The sequence below is a fragment of the Monodon monoceros genome, unplaced genomic scaffold, assembly GCF_005190385.1.
Source record: "Monodon monoceros isolate NGI ecotype Baffin Bay Population unplaced genomic scaffold, NGI_Narwhal_1 Super_Scaffold_8, whole genome shotgun sequence".
Taxonomy (NCBI): Eukaryota; Metazoa; Chordata; class Mammalia; order Artiodactyla; family Monodontidae; genus Monodon; species Monodon monoceros.
The window spans coordinates 50,695,613-50,721,880 of NW_021703785.1; the positions used below are offsets into that span (position 1 = coordinate 50,695,613).

The following is a 26,268-nucleotide window of genomic DNA, read 5'->3' on the forward strand; positions in this document are numbered from 1 at the left end:
TGTCATTACCTGCTGCTCATGGAGAATCACTTGACCCTTGAGGGGATTTCCCAGCGGTGCCACTGCCACAAATGGGTGCCAGACTCCACTGGCCGCTCTTGGGAAGATGTCAAAAAGGTCCACAAAGTAGCCACTTTTCCCAGTCATATTCATAAAGTATAAGGAAACAGGATTGCACGCAACTACATAGAGAGTATTTTCCTCATTTTCTGAAATGACAAAAAAGTGTTAATTCAATGGTCTGCAATAGATTTTCTGACTGGTCAAAAGGTCCAGTGAAAACTGAATCGTGAGGCAGCACACAATCAGAACTCAGCAGATGATTTGCAAATGGATTGATTAGGTTGAAGAGCACTTTCAGAAGCAATTTCGCACCTGCTGTAAATGTACATTGGGTCACACCTACCTAGTCCCGGAAGTAAGTATCTGGTCCCCAAAGAATTCTATAATATCTCATGCTAACACCATTAAATACTTAACACTCCTCAATGTCAGGAAATTCTTCCTTGTATGAAAGTATTTTATGCCTCAGTAAAAGCCTGTTCCCTCTTATTTTATTATTGGCTCAGATGGACAACAGCTGGTCAACATCTTCTATCTGCTAATCTGGCATTTCCCAGCTAGTTACTAGATCTTTAGGCTTTTCTTGTAAATAAGTAATACCATTTTTTGTTCTTAGCTCTACGGATCTTATTTTCCAAATTATCTTTTTTCATATTTGTGTATTTATTATTACAAAATCTCTATCTTTTCAAACTAGTACTTGACTAGGTCCATTTTTTGAATTCTATTTCAGTGCTTCTTCAACTTTCAAGAGCATATGCATCACCTGGGGATCTAATGAAAACGCAGATTCTGATTCAGTGGGTCTGAGGTGGGGTTTCAGACTCCGCTTTTCCAACAAGCTCCCACGAGATGTCACTGCTGTTGGTTTGAGGGCTTCCCTTAGAGAAGCCAGGCTTTGGACTGGCTTTGGACTATGTTTCCCATAACCTCTATTTCTGGGAAACCTGAAACAAGGGATTAAGCTGCTTCTGTATAATAAACGCTATTAACATCACTCATCATCCAGGTATCTATTTACAGGGGTCATATTTTCTGAACCCAAAACTAAGACACAAGATATGAAAATCTGGAAAAAAAATATAGTGTATGTGTGTGTGCATGTATATGTCATGTCTACACATAAAGACCAAATATATATAAAGATATAGAAAACTTAAATATATATAAAGATATGGTAAATTTAAATAAGCTAACATTGATAAGAAACACAAATCAATGGAAGGGCAGAAGAAGACATATTATTTAGGAGACAATGTGAACTGTGTGTGTGTGTGTGTGTGTGTGTGTGTGTGCGCTACAGTTCTAAATATCAGATAGAATCACACAACTTATGATTTAAGAATCTTTTTAATGCTTCTACTATCAGCACAAGTAAGTTCAATTCAACATTTATTGAGCACCTTTGTACACAGTATAGGGACCAGGGAATATAATAACAGTATTAATAGAAATGTAAAAAGAAAAAAATAAATAGAAATGTACTTCACAAACTTACAATTGCTCTCTCTTATTGCAGACATTAAGTGCTGTTTGGTCTTTGGCTCAAATATATATATATATATACACACACACACACACACACACACATATATATATGTATATTTAACCCTGATGCTAACCCAAGAAAATGTTCTTTCCTCTCACCAATATAGAATAGGTAAAAAAACAAAGAAATAAAAAACAACACAAAAATCTAGCTTGCAAATGTGGACAACACTAAAATAGAGGGTTGAATTATGTGAGGGACAGCAAATGAGTTCATTTTTAAGGACCAATTCTGACTGGCTCACAGTGGCTGCCTGGAATGCTGTGTTGAGAATTGTGAGGCTGTGACAAGGTTTAATGACACCTGTCACTGGCATGGGGCAGAGGATCACAGCATACTTACTTACAATCTCTAAATGTGAGACAAGGGCAAAGTTCAAATTTTATCCGTAAGATTCATACTTAGTCTCTACTAGTGAATGTAAAATATCTTAATAGGAGCACCAATCTGTTACCAACAAAAACCCTGTACATTTTAAAAGCACATATTTTTACTCAACATAGCTGATGTTGGAGAAAACATCCACAGAACTTACATGAACAAAAACTTGCTTCTGAATTTTTGCCTGAATAACCTCCATTGTAGACAAGTTAGAGAATTTCTCCCTTTCCCCTGCCATCACTTCTGTTTATATCACCTTGGTAACTGCCATCACTTGAAAACTTCTGCCAAAAAGTACCCAGGGCACACCGCATGAATCAGTAGGTAATGGCAACAGTCCAGAGACGTAGATGCCAAAAATTCACATCCTTTATTTGCCATTCTTTACAACAAGAGGTTTAATGACTACAAATCCTCCTGCTTTCAGGGTTCATGCAATCACCAAACTGGAATCCGAGCCAAAAAAATCCAATGTTTTTCCTTTTTCTTTCCCTCTTCTATTTTTAGCCCACGCCTGGGTGTGTTTAACTTTGTGCTACAATGGTAATGGGAAGCAGACATATGCATATAAACTCAGCAGTGCTTATGTGGATTTCACAATAGTATTTTGTTAGGTTGTTATAGGAAATTAGTTCTAAATTACATATAATTGCCATCCAATCCAAGAATGACACAGTTACTGAGTCTATCATAGACTTCTTGATGTCTAGAGGTTATTTTGATCCTGCTTTTAAAAAAATCAGTGCAGGAAGGAAAAATCAAAAGAATAAACTGACATACCATGTGATGTAGCGATGTCGCAGATTAAGTTAATTTCATCCAATGGTAACTTCCAGGAGGCACATTCTTCAGTAAAGGTTTGGGATCTTCCTTCATGTCTTTCTATTGGGTACTCCTGTATGTTTATATGTGCTGGACCCTACAAAAAATAGTTATCTGAGTTAAGACATTTGTGTAGTTGGCAAAAAGTAGAAAAGCTAAAGTTCTTCCAAAATACAGATTTTCAGTTCAAATATTCCACATCTTGATATGCCTCTTCTCATTTTACTGACTAGCATGACACTTATAACAATCATAATACCATATACTTGCATTTATAAATGCTTTCACATGTGCTATCTTATTTAATTTCTCACTTTCTTTTTTTTTTACTCACAAAATATAGCAGATGTAAAATCCCATAGGAGTTCTCATTCCTTCATTCTTTCCTAAGCCAAGAGCAAGTTTTGAACTTCAAGTATTGGGACCCAGAGCTGTCCAAACCAGAATAATTTTTTAAATACAGTTGACTCTTGAACATTGATTTGCATGCCCTTACAGTCCTTAATTAATCAAAAATGTTTGGGTTAGATATTTACTATTTTGCCATCCATGGGCACTCTCACCCCTTCTATCTAGTCTGTATCTTAGGAGCTAGAAGATTAAAAACTACATTCCTCACACTCCTATTGCAACTAGTGACTGATACTAGTTAAGGTACTGTCTGAGGCTGCCTTTTTGCTCCCATGGCAAAGTTGAGTAGCTGTGACAGAATCTGTATGGCCACAATGCCTAACATATTTACTATCTGGCCCTTTACAAGAAAAGTTTGCTGATCCTGCCTTACTGTGCAGTTCCCAACAACCGTGGTGGTAGCAGAAGCAAAAACACTCATCTTGAAACCAAAAGTCCAGCGATGGTCCCTTGACTCTGTTCCTCCTGTCCTTTCTAATGATTTTATAAGCATCTAATTCCCCACAGTCAAACCTAGAGGGGTTTCTATTGCAACTAGTGACTGATATTCCTTTGCCCTTTTTCACGAAAACAAATATAACTGAGTAACCATCCTATCTGACTTTCCTGAAATACAGGATAGCTCTTAGGAATTCTACTGGTCATTAGCCATTACCTACATTGAGTCTCTCAGAGGCCAGACTGGCTTAAGAATTAGAGCTGAAGTTAATCTATTCTAAAATAACATTAGAACAAGTCATTTCTGAGATTGAATGGATTTTCTCCAGGGAAGATATAGAAAAATGGATAACGTTCAATATTCTAATGAAGAAATAATGATATCAACCTTTACATCTATACGATGAGTTTCTGCTGGACACAAGAGTTTTTGCATTCCATTTCTTGACTGACCAATTGTCCAATAGCCCATGAAGGTCTGCTGTGGCAGAGGCAACCTGTCAAGGATTAATTTGAAGAATAAACATTTCTTCTTGTTTCCAAGTCATAGGAAAAAATAATGAGCCATATATTACCGACCACACAAGCAAATTTGAAGAATGCTTTACTTAGAAGTGAGTTATATTTAATTTTATTAAAAGATAGTCTTTAATATGATATTTAAAATATACTTTGAAAAGAAAAAGATTTCACATTTCAGAAACTCAGAAGGTAAGGTCCTAGTCTGTTTTTACCTTAATGACAAATATAATTAGGGTTTACATATTTTTTCCCTGAATTGGTAAATACTTAGCAATTTAATATCAAATTCCCATTACAGTATAGGAAGGATTTAGGAAAAACAATGGAGCAATCCATCAATTTTTTCATTCCGTTCTCCTAAATTTGAAATCAAATAATAAATAGTACACAGTACTACCAGTCACATGCTTGTAAGTTGTACAGGGCAAGTTTCATAGGGTCTATCTTAGCACTTTAATTTTTTTTTTAACTTTGACTTGACATATAATATACCTAAAGAAACGTTCATATAAATGTGCCACTTAGTCCTGAGCACACGTGTGCGTCCAGCACCCAAGCATCACCAACACTCAGAAACTCCCATGGACCACTTCAGTCATTACCCCTACCAAGGGAGCTACTATTCTGACTTCTAATGGAATTATTCTGTGCTTAGATTCCATTTTATTTAAAATTACATCTAAACAAAATAACTTGCGAAAACAAATATAGCAATGCTAAAGTACAAAACCACAGACAAATTCTTTAGAATAAGTTTTTACTTTTTAATCATATTACCTTTTCTTTGAATCTTTAAAAGAGGAACCATTAATTTGTCACTTAATTCATTATAAATTTCTTATTCCATGGTAAGTGAAGGCCAAAAATGATTCAGAGTTAAAAGTTCTTTAAAAATAAGGCACGTATATGTGGCTATAAATTGAAATGTATGCTTGAAATGAGCTTGATGATCATTAAAAGAGTACATATTGACATTTAGAAAATCATTTTATTTTCAGTGAAAGAGTAATCTGACAAAATATCTCCATATACTTAATAAGACCACACAAGGCTTAGATATTTTTTGCATAGAATACGAAACCAGAGAAGATTGGTTCAAGATGGCGGAATAGAAGGATGTGCTCTTACTCTCTCTTGCAAGAACACCAGAATCACAACTAACTGCTGAACAATCATCGACAGGAAGACACTGGAACTCACCAAAAAAGACACCCCACATCCAAAGACAAAGGAGAAGCCACAGTGAGATGGTAGGAGGGGCACAATCACAACAAAATCAAATCCTATAGCTACTGGGTGGGTGACACAAACTGTAGAACACTTATACCACAGAAGTCCACCCACTGGAGTGAAGGTTCTGAGGCCCACGCCAGGCTTCCCAATCTGGGGTTCCAGCAATGGGAGGAGGAATTCCTAGGGAATCAGACTTTGAAGGCTAGCCAGATTTGAATGCAGGATTTCGACAGGACTGGGGGAAACAGAGACTCCACTCTTGGAGGGCACACACAAAGTAGTGTGTGCATCGGGACCCAGGGGAAGGAGCAGTAACCCCACAGGAGACTGAACCAGACCTACCTGCTAGTGTTGGAGGGTCTCCTGCAGAGGCAGGGGGTGGTTGTGTCTCACCGTGAGGACAAGGACACTGGCAGCAGAAGTTCTGGGAAGCACTCCTTGGTGTGAGCCCTCCCAGAGTCCGCCATTAGGCCCACCAAAGAGCCCGGGTCGCCTCAGGCCAAACAATTAACAGGGAGGAAACTCAGCCCCACCCATCAGCAGACAAGAGGATTAAAGTTTTACTGAGCTCTGCCCACCAAAGCAACAGCCATCTCTACCCACCACCAGTCCCTCCCATCAGGAAACTTGCACAAGCCTCTTAGATAGCCTAATGCACCAGAGGGCAGACAGCAGAAGCAAGAAAAACTACAATCCTGTAGCCTGTGGAACAAAAACCACATTCACAGAGAGACAGACAAGATGAAAAGGCAGAGGGCTTTGTAGCAGATGAAGGAACAAGATAAATCCCGAGAAAAACAACTAAATGAAGTGGAGATAGGTAACTTTCCAGAAAAAGAATTCAGAATAATGATAGTGAAGATGGTGCAGGACCTCAGAAAAAGAATGGAGGCAAGATCGAGAAGATGCAAGAAATGTTTAACAAAGATCTAGAAGAACTAAAGAACAAAAAAACAGAGATGAACAACACAATAACTGAAATGAAAAATACACTAGAAGGAATCAATAGCAGAGGCAGAAGAATGGATAAGTGACCTGGAAGACAGAATGGTGGAATTCACTGCTGTGGAACAGAATAAAGAAAAAAGAATGAAAAGAAATGAAAACAGCCTAAGAGACCTCTGGGACAACATTAAACACAACAACATTCGCATTATAGGGGTCCCAGAAGGAGAAGAGAGAGAGAAAGGACCCGAAAAAATATTTGAAGAGATTATAGTTGGAAACTTCTCTAAGATGGGAAAGGAAAGAGCCACCCAAGTCCAGGAAGTGCAGGGAGTCCCATACAGGATAAACCCAAGGAGAAACACACCGAGACACATAGTAATCAAATCGGCAAAAATTAAAGACAAAGAAAAGTTATTGAAAGCAGCAAGGGAAAAATGACAAACAACATACAAGGGAACTCCCATAAGGTTAACAGCTGATTTCTCATCACAAACTCTACAAGCCAGAAGGGAGTGGCATCATATACTTAAAGTGGTGAAAGGGAAGAAACAACAACCAAGATTACTCTACTCGGCAAGGATCTCGTTCAGATTCGATGGAGAAATCAAAAGCTTTACAGACAAGCAAAAGCTAAGAGAATTCAGCACCACCAAACCAGCTTTACAACAAATGCTAAAGGAACTTCTCTAAGTGGAAAACACAAGAGAAGAAAAGGACCTACAAAGCCAAACCCAAAACAATTAAGAAAATGGTAATAGGAACACACATATCGATAATTACCTTAAACATGAATGGATTAAATGCTCCAACCAAAAGACGCAGACTTGCTGAATGGATACAAAGACAAGACCCATATATATGCTGTCTACAAGAGACCCACTTCAGACCTAGGGACACATTCAGACTGAAAGTGAGGGGATGGAAAAAGATATTCCATGCAAATGGAAATCAAAAGAAAGCAATACTCATATCAGATAAAATAGACTTTAAAATAAAGAATGTTACAAGAGACAAGGAAGGACACTACATAATGATCAAGGGATCAATCCAAGAAGGAGATATAACAATTATAAATATATATGCACCCAACATAGGAGCACCTCAATACATAAAGCAACTGCTAACAGCTATAAAAGAGGAAGTCGACAGTAACACAATAATAGTAGGGGACTTTTACACCAATGGACAGATCATCCAAACAGAAAATTAATAAGGAAACACAAGCTTTAAACGACACAAGAGACCAGATAGATTTAATTGATATTTATAGGACATTCCATCCCAAAACAGCAGATTACACTTTCTTCTCAAGTGCGCATGGAACATTCTCCAGGTTAGATCACATCTTGGGTCACAAATCAAGCCTCAGTAAATTTAAGAAAACTGAAATCATATGAAGCATCTTTTCTGACCACAATGCTATGAGATTATAAATCAATTACAGGAAAAAAATGTAAAAAACACAAACACATGGAGGCTAAACAAGACGTTACTAAATAACCAAGAGATCACTGAAGAAATCAAAGAGGAAATCAAACAATACCTAGAGACAAATGATAATGAAAACACGACGATCCAAAACCTAGGGGATGCAGCAAAAGCAGTTCTAAGAGGGAAGTTTGTAGCTATACAAGCCTACCTCAAGAAACAAGAAAAATCCCAAATAAACATTCTAACCTTACCCCTAAAGGAACAAGAGAAAGAAGAACAAACAAAACCCAAATTTAGCAGATGGAAAGTAATCATAAAGATCAGAGCAGAAATAAATGAAATAAAAACAAAGAAAACAATAGCGAAGATCAATAAATCTAAAAGCTGGTTCTTTGAGAAGATAAACAAAATTGATAAACCATTAGCCAGACACATCAAGAAAAAGAGGGAGAAGACTCAAATCAATAAAATTAGAAACAAAAAAGAAGTTACAATAGACACCGCAGAACTACAAAGCATCCAAAGAGACTACAACAAGCAACTCTATGATAATAAAATGGACAACCTGGAAGAAATGGGAAAAATTCTTAGAAAGGTATAACCTTCCAAGACTGAACCAGGAAGAAACAGAAAATATGAACAGACCAATCACAAGTAATGAAATTGAAACTGTGATTAAAAATCTTCCAACAAACAAAAGTCCAGGACCAGATGGATTCACAGGTGAATTCTATCAAACATTTAGAGAAGAGCTAACACCCATCCATCTCAGACTCTTCCAAAAAATTGCAGAGGAATGAACACTCCCAAACTCACTCTATGAGGCCACCATCACCCTGATACCAAAACCAGACAAAGATACTACAAAAAAAGAAAATTACAGACCAATATCACTGATGAATATAGATGCAAAAAGCCTCAACAAAGTAGTAGCAAACATGGGCTTCCCTGGTGGCGCAGTGGTTGAGAGTCCGCCTGCCGATGCAGGGGACACAGGTTCGTGCCCCAGTCCGAGAAGATCCAACATGCCGCAGAGCGGCTGAACCCGTGAGCCATGGCCGCTGAGCCTGTGCGTCCGGAGCCTGTGCTCCGCAATGGGAGAGGCCACAACAGTGAGAGGCCTGCGTACAGTAAAAGAAAAAAAAAAAATACTAGCAAACAGAATCCAACAACACATTAAAAGGATCATACACCATGATCAAGTGGGATTTATCCCAGGGATGTAAGGATCCTTCAATATAGGCAAATCCATCAATGTGATACACCATATAAACAAACTGAAGAATAAAAACCATGTGATCATCTCAGTAGATGCAGAAAAAGCTTTTGACAAAATTCAACACCTATTTATGATAAAAACTCTCTAGAAAGTGGGCATAGAGGGAACCTACCTCAACAAAACAAAGGCCATATATGACAAACCCACAGCAAACATCATTCTCAATGGTGAAAAACTGAAAACATTTCCTCTAAGACCAGGAACAAGACAAGGATGTCCACTCTTGCCACTATTATTCAACACAGTTTTGGAAGTCCTAACCACGGCACTCAGAGGAGAAAAAGAAATGAAAGGAATACAAATTGGAAAAGAAGTAAAATTGTCACTGTTTGCAGATGACATGATACTATACATAGAGAATCCTAAAGATGCCACCAGAAAGCTACTAGAGCTAATCAATGAATTTGGTAAAGTTGCAGGATACAAAATTAATGCACAGAAATCTCTTGCATTCCTATACACTAATGATGAAAAATCTGAAAGAGAAATTAAGGAAACACTCCCATTTACCATCGCAACAAAAAGAATAAAATACCTAGGAATAAACCTACCTAGGGAGACAAAAGACCTGTATGCAGAAAACTATAAGACACTGTTGAAAGAAATTAAAGATGATACAAACAGATGGAGAGATATACCATGTTCTTGGATTGGAAGAATCAACACTGTGAAAATGATGATACTACCCAAAGCAATCTAGAGATTCAATGTAATCCCCATCAAATTACCAATGGCATTTTTTACAGAACTAGAAAAAAAGTCTTAAAATTTGTATGGAGACACAAAAGATCCTGAATAGCCAAAGCAGTCTTGAGGGAAAAAAATGGAGCTGAAGGAATCAGACTCCCTGACTTCAGACTATTCTACAAAACTACAGTAATCAAGACAATATGGTACTGACACAAAAACAGAAATATAGATCAATGGAACAGGATAGAAAGCCCAGAGATAAACCCACGCACCTATGGTCAACTAATCTATGACAAAGGAGGCAAGCATATAAAATGGAGAAAAGACAGCCTCTTCAATAAGTGGTGCTGGGAAGACTGGACAGCTCCATGTAAAAGAATGAAATTAGAGGGCTTCCCTGGTGGCGCAGTGGTTCAGAGTCCACCTGCCAATGCAGGGAACACGGGTTCGTGCCCCGGTCCGGGAGGATCCCACGTGCCGTGGAGCGGCTGGGCCCGTGAGTCATGGCCACTGGGCCTGCGCGTCCGGAGCCTGTGCTCCGTGGCGGGAGAGGCCACAACAGTGAAAGGCCCGTGTACCGCAAAGAAAACCCAAAACAAAACAAACAACAACAACAAAAAGAATGAAATTAGAAAACTCCTTAACACCATACACAAAAATAAACTCAAAATGGATTAGAGACCTAAATATAAGACCAGACACTATAAAACTCCTAGAGGAAAACATAGGAAGAACACTCTTTGATATAAATCACAGCAAGATCTTTTTTGATCCACCTCCTAGAGTCATGGAAATAAAAACAAAAATAAACAAATGGGACCTAATGAAACTTACAAGCTTTTGCAAAGCAAAGGAAACTACACACAAGACCAAAAGACAGCCCTCATAATGGGAGAAAATATTTGCGAACAAATCAACGGACAAAGGATTAATCTCCAAAATATATAAACAGCTCATGCAGCTCAATATTAAAAAAGCAAACAAGCCAATCAAAAAACGGGGAGAAGACCTAAATAGATATTTCTCCAAAGCAGACATACAGATGGCCAAGAAGCACATGAAACGCTGCTCAACATCACTAATTATTAGAGAAATGCAAGTCCAAACTACAATGAGGGATCACCTCACACCAGTTAGGGTGGGCATCATCAGAAAATCTACAAACAAATGCTGGAGAGGGTGTGGAGAAAAGGGAACCCTCTTGCACTGTTGGTGGGAATGTAAATTGATACAGCCACTATGGAGAACAGTATGGAGGTTCCTTAAAAAACTAAAAATAGAATTACCGTATGACCCAGCAATCCCGCTACTGGGCATATACCCAGAGAAAACTATAATTCAAGAGTCAGGTACCAAAATGTTCATTGCAGCTCTATTTACAATAGCCCAGAGATGGAAACAACCTAAGTGCCCATCATCGGATGAATGGATAAAGAAGATGTGGCACATATATACAATGGAATATTACTCAGCCTTAAAAAGAAGCGAAATTGAGCTATTTGTAATGAGATGGATAGACCTAGAGTCTGTCATACAGAGTGAAGTAAGTCAGAAAGAAAAGGACAAATACCGTATGCTAACACATATATATGGAATTTAAGAAAAAAAAATGTCATGAAGAACCTAGGGGTAAGACAGGAATAAAGACGCAGACCTACTGGAGAACGGACTTGAGGATATGGGGAGGGAGGAATCTAAAAACAAAAAAGGTACAGATGAACCTAGTTGCAGGGCAGGAATAAAGAGGTAGACATAGAAATGGACTTGAGGACATGGGGTGGGAGGGCGAAGCCGGGGCAAAATGAGAGTAGCATCGACATACATACACTACGGAATGTAAAATAGTTGGCTGGTGGGAAGCAGCCGCATAGCACAGGGAGATCGGCTCGGTGCTTTGCAATGACCTAGAGGGGTGGGATAGGGAGGGTGGGAGGGAGGCTCAAGGGGGAGGGGTTGTGGGGACATGTGTGTGCATATGGCTGATTGGCTTTGTTGTGCAACAGAAGCTAACACAGTATTGTGAAGCAATCATACTCCAATAAAGATCTATTTAAAAAATAATAAAAAAAAAAAGACACATGCACCCCAATGTTCATTGCAGCAGTATGTACAATTGCCAGGTCATGGAAGCAACCGAAATGCCCAGTGACAGACCAATGGATAAAGAAGATGTGGTACACATATACAATGGAATATTAATCAGCCATAAAAAGGAATGAAATTGGGTCGTTTGTAGAGATGTGGATGAATCTAGAGACTGTCATACAGAGTGAAGTAAGTCAGAAAGAGAAAAAGAACTATCGCATATTAACGCATATATGTGGAACCTAGAAAAATGGTACAGATGAACCGGTTTGCAGGGCAGAAATTGAGACACAGATGTAGGCAACAATCATATGGACACCAAGGGGGGAAAGTGGCGGGGGGTGGTGGTGGTGGTGTGATGAATTAGGAGATTGGGATTGACAGGTATACACTAATATATATAAAATGGATAACTAATAAGAACCTGCTGTATAAAAAATAAACAAAATTAAATTTTAAAACGGTTTGCTAAATTGTACAAAAAAAGAATATGAAACCATGCTTTCTGGTGGAATATGATTTTTGTCCTTTGAAATGTTAATGTTTAACACAGAAGGAAAGAAATTTAAAAGAAATTTACATTGAAATTTTTCTAAGTCATAAATCATTCGGAAGTACGTATGTGTTTTTGTATCTGTCATTTAAAATACATTTTAAGTACGTGGACAATTATCCTGATTGGTCATCCACTTATTTCCATGTTTCTACCGGTAATGAGGTGGAAGAGGCAGTGAGTCAGAGGATTTACTATTACTGTGTTCTCTCTTAAATGTTATAAAAACACATTTCCGTGTCAAAAGGGCAGATCTTGAAAACATCTCATAGACTAGAATCTCCCTGTCCTTGTTTAGGGGATGAACAGGATTCTTCATTGCTTTCAGCAGTTCACCAAAGGAGAATTAAGTCTCTAAATACAGAGGAGAAAACAAAGGAAGGAGACACACCTAATTTCCCTCTAGTGTAGAAGACTTAGTAGGTTCTAGTGCTAGTTCTTTTATTAACTAGCAAACTTGTGAAGGGAAAAGTTAGACAATTTCTCTGAGTGTTAATTTCTTCCTTTGTGAGATGAAAGGGATAATCTGTAAGGTTCTGGTTTCTTACAGCTGGGGGAGGTCTCTGATGATCACTAAAGTGAATGGAGCGAAGTAACAGTGGTAGATCTTACATTACCTTAGTGCTCTGGAGTTAAAATAAATAAACAGAATGAAATTATCCATACCTATCAATAGAATAGGTGCCTGACAGACAAAATTGCTGTGTTTTTTTTAAAAAAGGAGCTCTACATACATCCTAAATTGGCTCTTTGAAGACAAGAGAAACAGTTACACATCTGGAAATCTAATCAGAAGTGGAGAACTGCTTAATAAAAATGATGCTCGGTTGATAGGTTGAAATCTAGCCTAAAAAACACGTCTAATATATCCTTTAATAATCCCACGAAGTATCATACAGATGCTAAAAACAAAACAAAACCAAAAACCTTTATCCATTTGGGAAAAAGTAACTTTGCTCGACTTCCAATTTTTACTGACAACCCCCAGGGATATTCATGAAAGCTGCTTTGAACTTGCCAACTCATTCTAAGTAACAGTCATGGAAATTACAGGTTGCCTGGTTCCATTTAAAAACAGTACTAGCAGTTTGGTTGGCAGAGTATGGGAAAGACCTTCAGGTGCCCCATACAGAATCTATTCCAGAACCACATAACAAGATGCTATTAGCGTTAACAATTGCAACTGAAAGTCACACACGCAGGGTGTTCTGCTGTTGCACAATCAAACTGACTCTGTGAGATCCTTGGTAACACAGGGAGTTGTTTCTAGACTTCCTGTGGGCTCCAGGCTGGCCAACTGAGGTAAACCAAAGCCCCTCATTTATTTTCCACTACTAAGTCCTCCCAATAAGTTGTGGAAAAATTTGACGGTTATTAACTCTCTCCCCTTCAATAAGTTAGTAGTTAGGGGAAAGGGGAATTATAACTGAGTGTATGAATAAGCTTTGGAATTCGAAACATATTCAACAGTAATTTGGGGATAATTCTAACTACTAACCAGTTAGCAAAAGGCCCTATATTCCATTACTGAAATCTATCATTCAACTCCAACCAGACTTAAGTTGTTATACCTGACTTGATTGAAACAACAATGTCATTTTCCATAGTTTTAAGATCTTGTCACTTGTATTGTTTAAGTTTGTTAAAGTCCTAGCTGGAATGATGTCTGGATTTGATTTTAAAGGGGAAGAGGATGAACTTAAGACTTATAAATAGTACTACTTTTTATCATGTCATCCATGAATTTATGTTTTTTAAAACAATGAAGTATTTCAATTCATATGTTGTGATGTTTCTTAATTCCTTGTGGAAGAATTAATAAAGATCTGGAAGAAAAACTTTTAACTAAAAAAAAAGGTGACTTTCAAAATTATGACTCAGGTCAAATTATAGCACTTAGCCAAGTTACAGAAAGGAAAAAGTTTTTTTTTTTTAAGCATGCATACATTTCATAACACGGTGCACATGGACACCAAAGTTGAGTTATAGAGTCTGAATGACATACAAGAGATTTGTCTAAGATTGTTGCATAGAGGTGAGCTGGGGTTTTAAAGAGTATGTTCTGGCAAACTTCTGCCTTCTCTGAACATTTGCCAATACTATTTCTGGAGTATGAAAGAAACACATGAAAAAGATTTGGATCTTTCTAGGGGCATTCTGCAAAAGCTGTTGATATACCTATTATCAACAATTCCTAAAACATTTCCTTACCACAAGAACTACTAATTTTCATGGGAATAATGGAACCCTTCTGGGTAGTTCCACTGACACTCAAAAATTCACCAATTACTACCATCTTTGAGAAGAAAAAGAACAACTCCAATTTTAGCAGGCCTCACTCATTCCTAATGTTTTAAATCTAACCTCTGGTAATAATTAACTGAGCTTACTGGAACCTTTAATAGAATAACACTGACAAATATTTCCACCTTTGGTTCTTACCCCTTCCTCTCACTCTCCAGCTAATGTATGCCTTAGTTACCTCAAATTGCTACTTGCTGTTCCTGAACAGGCTATGCATTTTCATGCTTCCATGAGGTTAGTACTTCAGCCCAGAATTCCTTTCTGCTATTGCCTCTTTGATGAAATCCTTCTCATTTTTAAGGCCCAATTCAAATGTTACTTCTCCTTGCATCCCTCCCATATTTCTTTCTGGGCAGAATGAATCTCTTGCTCTTCTGGGTTTCCATGGAAATTTGTACATATGGAACTCTTAGAAACTCTTAAGATAGAGTTCTGTAGAATTTGCCATTTTCAAATTTAAGACCTGATAGAGAATAGCAGTTTTAGAGAGCATGGTCAGAAGTGAATCTATGAAATCCCTTGTAAATATTTATACTTACTAAAATAAAAAGTCAACACACTACATAGAGAAAACAGAAATGCCACTCTAAACACTTTAAATTAGTAATAATGGGTACTACTATCCCCAATTACCCTCCCTTGTTTGCTAGAAACTTCTGAATTTCCCTTCCCTACAGTCGCACATGTTGCTGGTAAATAAATTTTGCTTTGCTGTGAATGATATGTACACGAGTATGTACATGTGCTTTCCCTTTCACTGGCTGGCTCTGCATTTAGACATTATGGTTTTCACTTTATAACTTAGACTTGTGCACCTCTGCCACCAAGGTCCTGCTGTGGTCACAGAAATAAAGATTCATTTGGATATAGGATGGAAAAAGATTTAGGGAGGCTTGTTATTCTTGGCTAACACTTCTCAAATTGCTCCCCAATACCCAGCGTGACACTGTGCAGGGTCCGTGCTGCTGCCCAGGGTCACTCCGTGCTAAAGCAGATGTTGTCACCTTGCTCCACATATCTCTGGCTTTCTTCTTCTTCATAGAAGATGTGAAACTACAGTTCCGGGGCTTGGGTTTCCTTTCCCTCATCTCTCTTCAAATTTCACTGCAAAAACTTCTCTTTTTCTGCCATCTGCTTTACCAACTACATCTTAGTATTTTCCAATCTTAAATTCTTTCCGTTTCTAATTATTCACATCAGTAATGACTGGGACTGAAACTTTCCCAGTTGGAAATTTTCCCAGAAAACAAACAAACAAACAAAAGTTGTTTGGGGCTTCCCTGGTGGCGCAGTGGTTGAGAGTCCGCCTCCCGATGCAGGGGACACGGGTTCGTGCCCCGGTCCGGGAAGATCCCACATGCCACGGAGCGGCTGGGCCCGTGAGCCATGGCCACTGAGCCTGCACGTCCGGAGCCTGTGCTCCGCAACGGGAGAGTCCACAACAGTGAGAGGCCCAAGTAAAAAAAAAAAAAAAAAAAGTTGTTTGAGTCCTGTTATTTCCCACAAAAAGGACTCATAGGATGAGAAACCCTACTGCGAATGTAGTACTTTGAACATAAAATTGCATAATAAGGTTGGGAGTTCACATGTTTTCCCAAGATTGTTAATTCATTGAAGGCAAGGCTTACATCTTACTCACTTGTATCTCTGGCACTCAGAATCCATCGATTCTGCTACGGAAACCTCTCTCACCAGTGTCCCTCTTTTTCATTCCCACTGCCACAATGGAAGCTCTCACTGTTCATCACCGGGATTACTGCAGTTGCTTCCCAGCAGGTAGGTCTTCCTGCCTTCAGTTTCACTGCCTTTCAGTTTCTTATCTTTAGAAAACTTAAAGGGGTCTTCCTAAATTATGAATCAGACCATGCTACTTTCTGGCTTCAAATTCTTCTAGGGTTCCCCCGACTCTTCTCTCCCTTTTAGTCTCACCACATAGCATGCCCTCATTTAATCTTTAGTTTTAGTCACCAAAATACTTGCATTTTCCAAAAGGCACCATGACCTCTTAAAACTGTCTCTGCTTGAAGCGCTTTCTTCTCCTTTATTTGCCTGGAGAACACCTAGTCATCCCATAAAGATTCAGCTTGGTTACTGTCCCTGAATCTCCCCCAGGGCAGAAGGCAGCAACCCCACCTCTTCACTCGCTCTTGTGTGGCTCTCACAGAACACAAGTCACTCTACTTCAGTGCTTCCCCAATTATAATGACCTCCTTGAAGGCAGGTACTGAGCCTTCTTCACCTTCATATTTCTGACTCCCTACTTAGTGTTTACCACATAAATGTACAATAGTGTTTGTTAAATGAACGAATATTTGGTTACATTACAACTGACAACATCTTCACCTACTTGTTTCTCATCTTGATGGCAAGTTGCAACCCACCATGGCAGATCTTCCTCACTGCATCCTGACTACATGACTCTCAACAAACAATGCAATCTACTTTGCAAGTGTATTTGGAAGAGTTACCTATCGGTCGGGATTGGGGATTTCTACTCAGCCAGGTGACAGATATCACTTACAGACGCCTAAAGGATCAAGGATAATTCTGTGAGACTGTTGAAGATGAGTATGGAAGAAGATTCATAGATCTTGACAATTTCTATGTAGATTGGTTATATTTTTAAATTTTTCTCTGCACCCCCATAAAGGAGCTGAAAGCAAATAAAATGGCTGTGAAGCTACTTCATAATATACCAAGAGAATAAAGGGCAAGGACTATGAAACTGTAAAGCCCAATACCACCCTTCTGCTTATAATAGTGTCATTATGTAAATCTTACTGTTTTTGAAAACTGAGAGCTCTTTTATGAAGTGCAAGTAAATCATGATGCAGAGTGAAACTGCACACATTAGAACTTCATGATCAATATAATGAACTCATCTGTAAAAACTAGACTTCAAAAAGAAAATTATACCATATAATAGTTTGGAAAATGGAAGGAGCAGCACAAAACTTTAAGAAGTGCGTCTTTTAATTTAATGGGATAAATAGTAAACTGATAATCATTCTTATATTGAAAGATAAATCTTATGAAATTACTCCTAAGGGAGGCCCTGGTTGGGGATGTTTTTGATGCTTCTGGTACTTGGAAGACCCCGAAGTCGGTCTTGGTCAGAGAAGAAGCAGCTGCGGTTGATGTTCCAATTACACAGGACAGGTCTTAATGTAGAAAACTGATTCTAGACAGATACCCTTTTAAGACACATTCAATATAGATGAAGCTATTCCGTCTGCAAATGTGCATACCTGGCACTCCTCTGAACAGAAAGATCAATACTAAACGTGATCATGTACCACACACTGCAATGAAATATCAACACCTCTTACAACAGGAAAGCATGACCTTAGCTACCTTCATCGGGAGTTCTGTTAAAATATGCTGTGAGACTGGCTGATAAAGTAATGAATGGTTGCTGATATAAGGGAGAAGAGTGACAACTTGTTCAGGTATCCAATTCATCTAGGGGCAGTGAACCATAGAATCTATGAGTTTGAAGGACATTAAAAGCTATTTAATCCGGTATTCTAAGTTTGAATCACTTGAGTACCTCCCCAACAAGATTCATCCTGATCTCTTTGAACCCGGACTACAAGAAGGTATACCCTACCTTTCCCCTGGGGAGTCCATTCCACCTTTGAACACAGGAGCTATTGGCCCCGCGATGGAGGCCAACTCTAATTTGTAATGACTTAGAAGCAACTCACAGATGCACAGAAAATGCACAGTGATTTATAATTATTCTGCCAAAGCTAACTATATAATGAGTGTGATTTTGAGGATGGTAGTTCTAAGTAAAGGATTCTATATAGAATAAACTGAAAAAAGAAAAGAATCGTTCTACTCATTTTGAAGAATTTGTGAATGTCACCTATTTCGACTTTTCAAAAATCAAATCCTTATTGTAGGAGAAAAGATATAAGCAAATTTGCTTGCATCATGTAAAAAAGATGTTTTTATTTACTTCTGTAATCCATGACAAATGGCATTAATTTAAAGGACACTGTGATTAAAACGATGGGCCTAGTCACCACATAAAAGTTAAATGTATATTTTGCATGATACATGTCCCAAAAGGGTAGGAAATGAAATTTGGAAAACAACTCTGAAGTTTCTTTAGAAACGTTATGTTTAAAATCTTGCAGTCCAGTGTTGATTACATTGCTTTCTCATGCAAGAATGTGGAGGCTGCATGGTGAGTGAACAAAAGGCTCTGGAACAGACAGATCTGTGTTTGAATCTCCCATCCTGCCATTTATTAGTTGTATAATTTGTTAAGTTACTTAGAGTCTCTTGAGCCTCAGTTTCTTCATCTGTAACACATACACACACACACTCTTACACCTACTAGATAATAAAATAGGAAGGAATTACTTGCCCAATAGAAAAAACAGAATTGTTGTATAGATTGAGTTAGTATTTGTGAAGTGCTTAGAGCCCTTAGTAAGCATTTGATAAATATCAATATTTTAATTTTTGCTGCCTTAAAAATGTGTTGTCTTCTCTCCCTTGATACGTTTATGTTGATGTCTACCAATGCATAAAACTTACTTATATTGTGTTGAACTGCCATAGCAATGTCCGGTTAACTTGATTTCTCATTTGTCATTGGTAAGGGTGCCAATGTTACACCCTTAGAGTAGGCATTGCAGAGCGGTGTAAGCTTTGCTGTCCTGGAGGCAAAGGTCCCACGAAATAGCAATTTCAGAACAGACCTTTACTTTAACATTTTAATTTTATTTAAATAAGAAAACAGAATGAAAAATTCCAGGGCCCAGATAGTCTATGGACATTTAAAAAATAAAATATAGAAAATAATACACATGTTAGAATAGAAAGTGAGGCCCCCTTTCCCCTTTCCAGAGCCTCTCCCAAAGGCAACTACTATTAACAGCTACCACTGTGTTTTAAAATTATTTAAAATGCGAACCTATTAGAGAAATTTAATAAAAATATTGGCTAATATGATCTTAGACCACATAAAGTTACCTTATTTTGCTTGAAAAATGAAGTTAATAAAATTTTAATAAAGCATTTGAAAGCAGAGAGAGAATACAGACATCAAGAGGACATTGGAGGAGTAATTACAAGACTCCATAGGGCTTCTTCACCAGCTATGGGACACTTTAAAAGAGCAGTCACATATAACAGTCATTTTTAGATGTACAGTTTGTCTAGCAACAGCATTTCTATGAGTCTGTAAAGGATAATGACATTGAAACATATGCATAAAGACACGAAGTGTTGATATTAATGTGTTTATTCCTTACTTTGTGTTGAAATGCCAGAGAAATGCCTGGCATAAAGCACCTTAGATGCTTTATGATCTGTTCATTACGTTAGAATAAATATCTTAAGTCTAAAAACTCAACTAACAAGAGGGAAGGAGAAAAAAGTGGGGTAATGGGAGGAATGTCATACATACTCGAATCTAAACCATTAAAGATATATTTCTTTTCAACAAAGAAGAGCCAGAATGAAGTGTTTATAAAAGGATCTCCTTTCAGGGACATGTCTCTCCTATTAAGAAGAAAAACTCAGAAAAGAAAAACTAGAAAGAAATATTTCTCAGTTGAAATAACACATAGAATCCTAGGAAAAGATCTAGAAGGATTAAACAATGGTTGTCTCTGGATGGTGGAATTATTAGTGTTTTAATTTTCTTTTTGCTAATTTATTTAAAAAATAAATGGGATATCACTCTTCATTTAGTAAATATGCATCATAGAGAAATCCTACATATAAAAGCCTTTAAATTTCCTCAAATTTTTTATTCTACTTGTCTTACACAAATAAATGTTTGGTAGACTGTAGATACTCTGCCAGTGACAAACAGGCAATAAATGCTTTGGGAAAAAAAAAAAAAGAAACTGGCTTAAGAATAAACTAAGCAGGGCTTCCCTGGCAGCGCAGTGGTTAAGAATCCGCCTGCCAATGTAGGGGACATGGGTTTGAGCCCTGGTCTGGGAAGATCCCATATGCTGCGGAGCAACTAAGCCCTTGCACCACAACTACTGCCTGCACTCTAGAGCCCGTGAGCCACAACTACTGAGCCCACGTGCCACAACTACTGAAGCCCGCGCACCTACAGCCCGCGCTCCGCAACAAGAGAAGCCACCGCAATGACAAGCCTGTGCACTGCAGTGAAGAGCAGCTCCCACTCTCTGCAACTAGAGAAAGCCCGCGTGCAGCAACAAAGACCCAACGCAGCCAAAAATAAATAAATAAATACATTTATTAAAAAAAAAAAAAAGAATCAACTAAGCAGCATTAAAAAAAATCAATAGGGTTGAGGACAAAGAATGTGGATCAAGAAGGATGATCATTTAAATATTTTATAGATTATGTGTGTCTCCTAGGGAAGACAGGGAGAGAAAAATACATGAAGCTAAAATTCAGAGGGTAGAGATAATTTCTCTGTATGTTTGATTTATGTAAATATGACTACAACGTTTGAGAAGGTTCAATAAATTCCTCTTGTGTTCCAAATCAGGAAGGAATGATGGCTAGTATGCTTCTTATATATAGTAGCCAAATAAAGTTTTCTAGAGTTTTTATTTTTCTAAATGAATTACCTTGTGTTTTACTTCACGAACCTCCATTATTTAAAAAAAAAAAAAAAAAGGGAAGCTTAATTGGGGATGAAGAGTCTTTAGAATGATTTTTGTTATGCCAAAAGTCTATATTAACCTGCTTTTCGACTTACTTGTCATTGTGAAATATGGCTAAACCCCCCAAATGTGAATCTGTCACAACTCTGAAGGATAAGAATATGTATATTACACGTATGACATCTTGGTCAATGATGATTTCCAAGTTGATTATCTAAAATCCTAAGGTCCTTTTAAACCAAAACTATTTGTAATTTTCAGTAACCAAAGAATAACTCTGATTTAGAAACTGCCTACAATCTGCATATGGATCTGCTTATATTTGTCCTTAGAATTGGAATTAAAATTACGTATATTATAGCTCTGCCCCTGATCAGCTTTCTAACCTTAGGCAAGTGATGTAACCTCTCTGTTCCTCAAATTCCTTATCTATAAAATGCAATAATAATATTACATATATTAAGATAAAATATTGTGTAAGTCTCTTAAAAATGGATGTACCAAAAAAAAAAAGGACTTTTCCTTCCTTTAAAACAAATGTTTCCCTAGCATGTTAGAGTTCATAAATTACTCTGAAACACACTTTTAAATTTGGAAGTGCTAATGTGCCAGCAGTATGTTTATTCCCAAATAAAAGAAACTTAAAAAAAATAAAAGCTCATTTGAGGGTAAAACAAGCAAACGTTGCTTTGAAATGTAGATCTGTATCTACTATAGCAGATAATCTATATGCCTTTGGTTGGATGTTTGCACTTAATTATACATATATATGTATGTATGTGTATGTGTGTGTGTATCTTTTTCCCCAGTAATGACATCTGAAACTCAGAAGCTCAGATTATTTTTTTAAGAGCTCAGAGTTTAAGCCAAATCCTCCTACTTTTGCCTAAATTTCTCCCAGTGTGCCTCCTTATTTTCATTATGTTTGCCATCTCTGTGGCATATCCTTTCCTGTGTATTAGAAACTTAAAAGGAAACAATAGAAAAGCCTCAGGAAGTAACTAGTGGAAAAGGGCAAATGCAATGTGGGTGTCTAGGGAGCCAATTCTGATCCCAATACTAAGATGGGATCATAGAATCTATTTATTCAACAGATCAGGAAGAAGAGCTGCATTATGGCTCAATCAAGCAAGGTAAGATAACAGCCCAGTATGATGCAGCCTACAAGTACCAGGTTTAGCAAAGGTTTAGTAAATAAGATAAATCCTATTCCTCTCATAATATCACAATAGGCCTTTAAAAAAAATGTACAGAGACCTATGGGATAGGTAGCATCACTGCACTATTTAGGAGAATAAAAGGGAAAGTGACAGGATCTCTCTTAGGAATTTCACTAAAGAGTACTAACGGGACGTCACCAAGCAGCCAAAGTATATTCTGATTTCAGCTGAGGAGGAAGGTGCTGTAGAAGACACATGAAAACTTCCCTCTTCTACAACATCTGTCTTACATCTCTTTTTACTTATATGCAGTGGATGGTCAATTACTTCTCCATCCCTCTCTTGTGTGTGAATGTGACCATCTTATTCGGGATTCAATGTAATTTTGCTCCTATCGAATAAAGATTGGATTAGAGAACAAGAAAATTAACAGCAACAATTTTTCATTCAGGGCAACAGGATATTAATAGTAACGAAAACATTTGGTCCTTCTTCCTTGGGGACAGAAATCCAATGTGGATCTTCTTCAGTAACATAGGATCTCCAGAGATGGGCAGGAGCACCCTCAAAGAACTGATTTAGCAAAAGGTCTAGTGAAGTAAAAGGTTTAGCAAAAGGTATGGAAAAGTCAAAGCAAATCATAAGACTGCATGAGGACAACTTTAAATCTTCAGAGGTCTATGTGATTACTATTAACTGTGCTACTCTAGGGGGGAAACAGAAAGTGTTGGTACCACTTCTTTTTAATTTGTTTTTGTTTTTGCAGATGAGAGAAAATTAAGATTATATTAAAATGCAAAGTATGTCAGAATAGGAATGAACCTTATTAACCTTATAAAGATGAAAATATATTCTGGCCTCACTAGGACAGTCTTATTGTACGTCTCTTTTTACAGAGTTATTATTAATAGTGCCCTTTCATTCTAAAAAATGTATTAATTAGGTGAAAAGGTATATGGTTATGCTATCTAGAATAAAATGCTCTCAATTTTACAAACAGGGTAAAATCTGTTTCTTCATGTCTGACCCAGACATACAGGTTGAACATGTGGCTAACTGCTGAATTCCCAGGACATTGCTTTGTTCACTTTACCATGCTACCCTCTCAAAGTACAAGGCTGATAATTCGATAGAAATAAAACATATGGAACCTGTGGATTTCACTAAAGGGTAATAAAACATCACTACTTTTGAGCTGCTCAAGTCATTGCAATTTACAGGTGAGGAAAAAATGCTTTGAATGTGCAAATCGTAGTCTACTACTATCTCCACCCTGAAGGAAAACTCACACATCCCCCACATGGGCTACAAGTCTATTTTTAGCTATACACAGTGGGTGGACAACTAGTTCTTTCCATCCTGGTCTTAGGCATGACCATCTTGTTTCCAGGCTCAATGTACTTTTGCTTCCACTCATAAGTAAGTACTAGAGCTGTAATTAACTTGCCATGGCAACAATGAACAAGCCATGGCAAGAATTTTTCAGTTTAGAACTGGAGACAGTAATGAATAAGTTAAATCATTTTATCTGTCTTCCTTAAAACTTAAATTGCCAACAATTTTCTTTTGATTGATCTTACCAACTAATATGTATTTGAATTTTTATTTCAAGTTGTACAAGAGTACAAAAAAAATTATTTTAAAATCACAAGCCTGGTTTCCATGAAGTTAGAACTCTATATAAATGTGTTAATGGTAATAAAAATCATCTTATTTCCAATTGAAACTAAAGATATAATTTATAAAAAGTAAAAAACATGAGTACTAATAGAAGTTTGCATATCAAAGACATTTCTGGAACTCTCTAAGATAGAAGATAAGCCATACCCATTAAATTACCAAACTAGTTTCAAGATGCCCATAAATACTGGTAATCAATCAGCAAAACAGTATTTTACAGAAAAGTGTGTATATTAGCAACTGACACCAAATCACTCTTCTCAAAAAGAAAATTTACTAACTTATTAATAATATAAACCAATTCACTGATAATTTCTAACATAACTCCATCTTGCTCTTTTACCACTAAAGGGAAATATTTGTTTCTCTTTAAGAAATCCTTGAAGAAATTGTTAAAGCTTTAACTATTTTTATTGGCATATATTCTAACAAGTTTTATAATAATTTAAAGGAATAAATAATGATGATGTAAACACTTAGAATATATATGTATGTGTGTGTGTATATGTATACACACATATACATATATAGCTGGATTAATCATTAATTTATATTTAACAAATTTTTCCTAAGAAAGGTAAAGTTCCTCCTATATGAGATGACGGTTATATAATAATTTAAAGGTAATTTTTGTCCGTTGGGAATTTATGATAATTGACTTTCTTATAGACAAGAACAGCATTAGATGCATTATCAGTAAGTTATGCATATTTAAAACTGTTTTCTAGTGAATTTGCACTGACTTAATTACCCTACTAATAAATACTGTCAATTATCTTTCTGGTCAACAACATCATATTTGCAAGATTCTTTGTTAAGCACATAGCCTGTTATTACAAAATAAAAGGCAACTAGCCCACACGAAACAAAACTCACTTGTTTTCCCTGCCTCTTTCATCTGTCAGGCTGAAATAAGTAACCCCAAAATTTCAAGTTAATATGATTATAAATTTAGAAAACTATCATAACAGAAAAATATATGGTGACAGAAATAAGAACATCTTAACTAAATACATATTATCTCTTCATGTAGCTTTCATGTTTGTACAATGAGTTTGCACTAGATTAGGAAAAAATGAGAGTCATAGGAATTCAACAAAAGGACAGAGGCTGTAAAGAAACAAATATTTCCCTTTATTTGATTACATTACATCTACTCATGGGACATTCGAAATAACTGAAGTTCTCAATTTACAGACCTATAAATAATGCTATTTAACTGAAATCCAGCCAGCAAATAGCAACATATATCTGAAGCGCTTACTCATGGAAAGTAATTTCCACACCAACTCAGTTTAGTAGCGTATGACAGCAGATTCGGAATAATCAGCATTTGAGAACCAGAACAGTAACACTCAAGAGTACTTTATCAGTAGTGAGTTTGCCTTACTCCTTTGCCAGCTGCACACTGGTTGGTTTTGCTCCAATAGGTATCCCGTATTTGTGTAAAGTGTGAAGCAAAATCTCCCGCATGTCGTTGTTGTAGGAGTCAAAGTCAAACACATTCCTAACCACACTGGAGAGACCTTCAGCGGGAAATTTCTGTATTCAAAAAAAAAAAAAAAAAAAATTCCCTTATTACCATGTGATAAAATACACGGTATTATAAAGATTTCCCAAACTGACAGAACAATAAGGATCAAATGGACTTTACCAGACCTTTCTTTACTAGCCTTGTCAGATAACTAATAAATACTGATAGGAGGAATATTTTATAGACAGGAGGAATATTTTTCTCTTTGAAGGTTTGCTCTGATGACTTAATATTTTTCTTTTTAAATAAATATCAGAATTTGAGGGGGAACAGTTCTTTGTCTCAAAGGTTAAATCGGTACTCAGATCCTGGTGTTTGGTGACTTCCACCACTTTCTGAAATCTCCTGCTTTTAAAATGAGTACTGGATTGACCAAACTTAAAAATGCTCTTTAAATAAAGCAGAGTGTTGAATATCTATACAGAAGTATTTAGAGAAGTCACAAGTCTATGACTAAATGAAAAAAAGATAAACAAGAAAAGAAGGGAAGAAGAATGTAAAAAGTACAGATAATAGAGAAATAGGGAAGAGCAGAGGGAAGAAAACAAGTACTACTAACAGCTAACTTCACACT

General features: G+C 37.1%; 1 protein-coding gene across 4 annotated transcripts in view; it reads right to left on the reverse strand.

The window, feature by feature from the left end:
- The window catches only part of VWA8 (von Willebrand factor A domain containing 8), a 358,944-nt gene that overhangs the window by 125,889 nt on the left and 206,787 nt on the right, over positions 1 to 26,268 (reverse strand). For all 4 annotated transcript variants that reach the window (XM_029210522.1, XM_029210521.1, XM_029210523.1 and 1 more), the window contains exons 26-29: positions 25,551 to 25,702; positions 4,053 to 4,161; positions 2,774 to 2,912; positions 10 to 209 (exon numbers count right to left, since the gene is read on the reverse strand). In XM_029210522.1, coding sequence (XP_029066355.1) covers positions 10 to 209; positions 2,774 to 2,912; positions 4,053 to 4,161; positions 25,551 to 25,702 — 600 coding nt within the window. The remainder of the gene's footprint in view (positions 1 to 9; positions 210 to 2,773; positions 2,913 to 4,052; positions 4,162 to 25,550; positions 25,703 to 26,268) is intronic.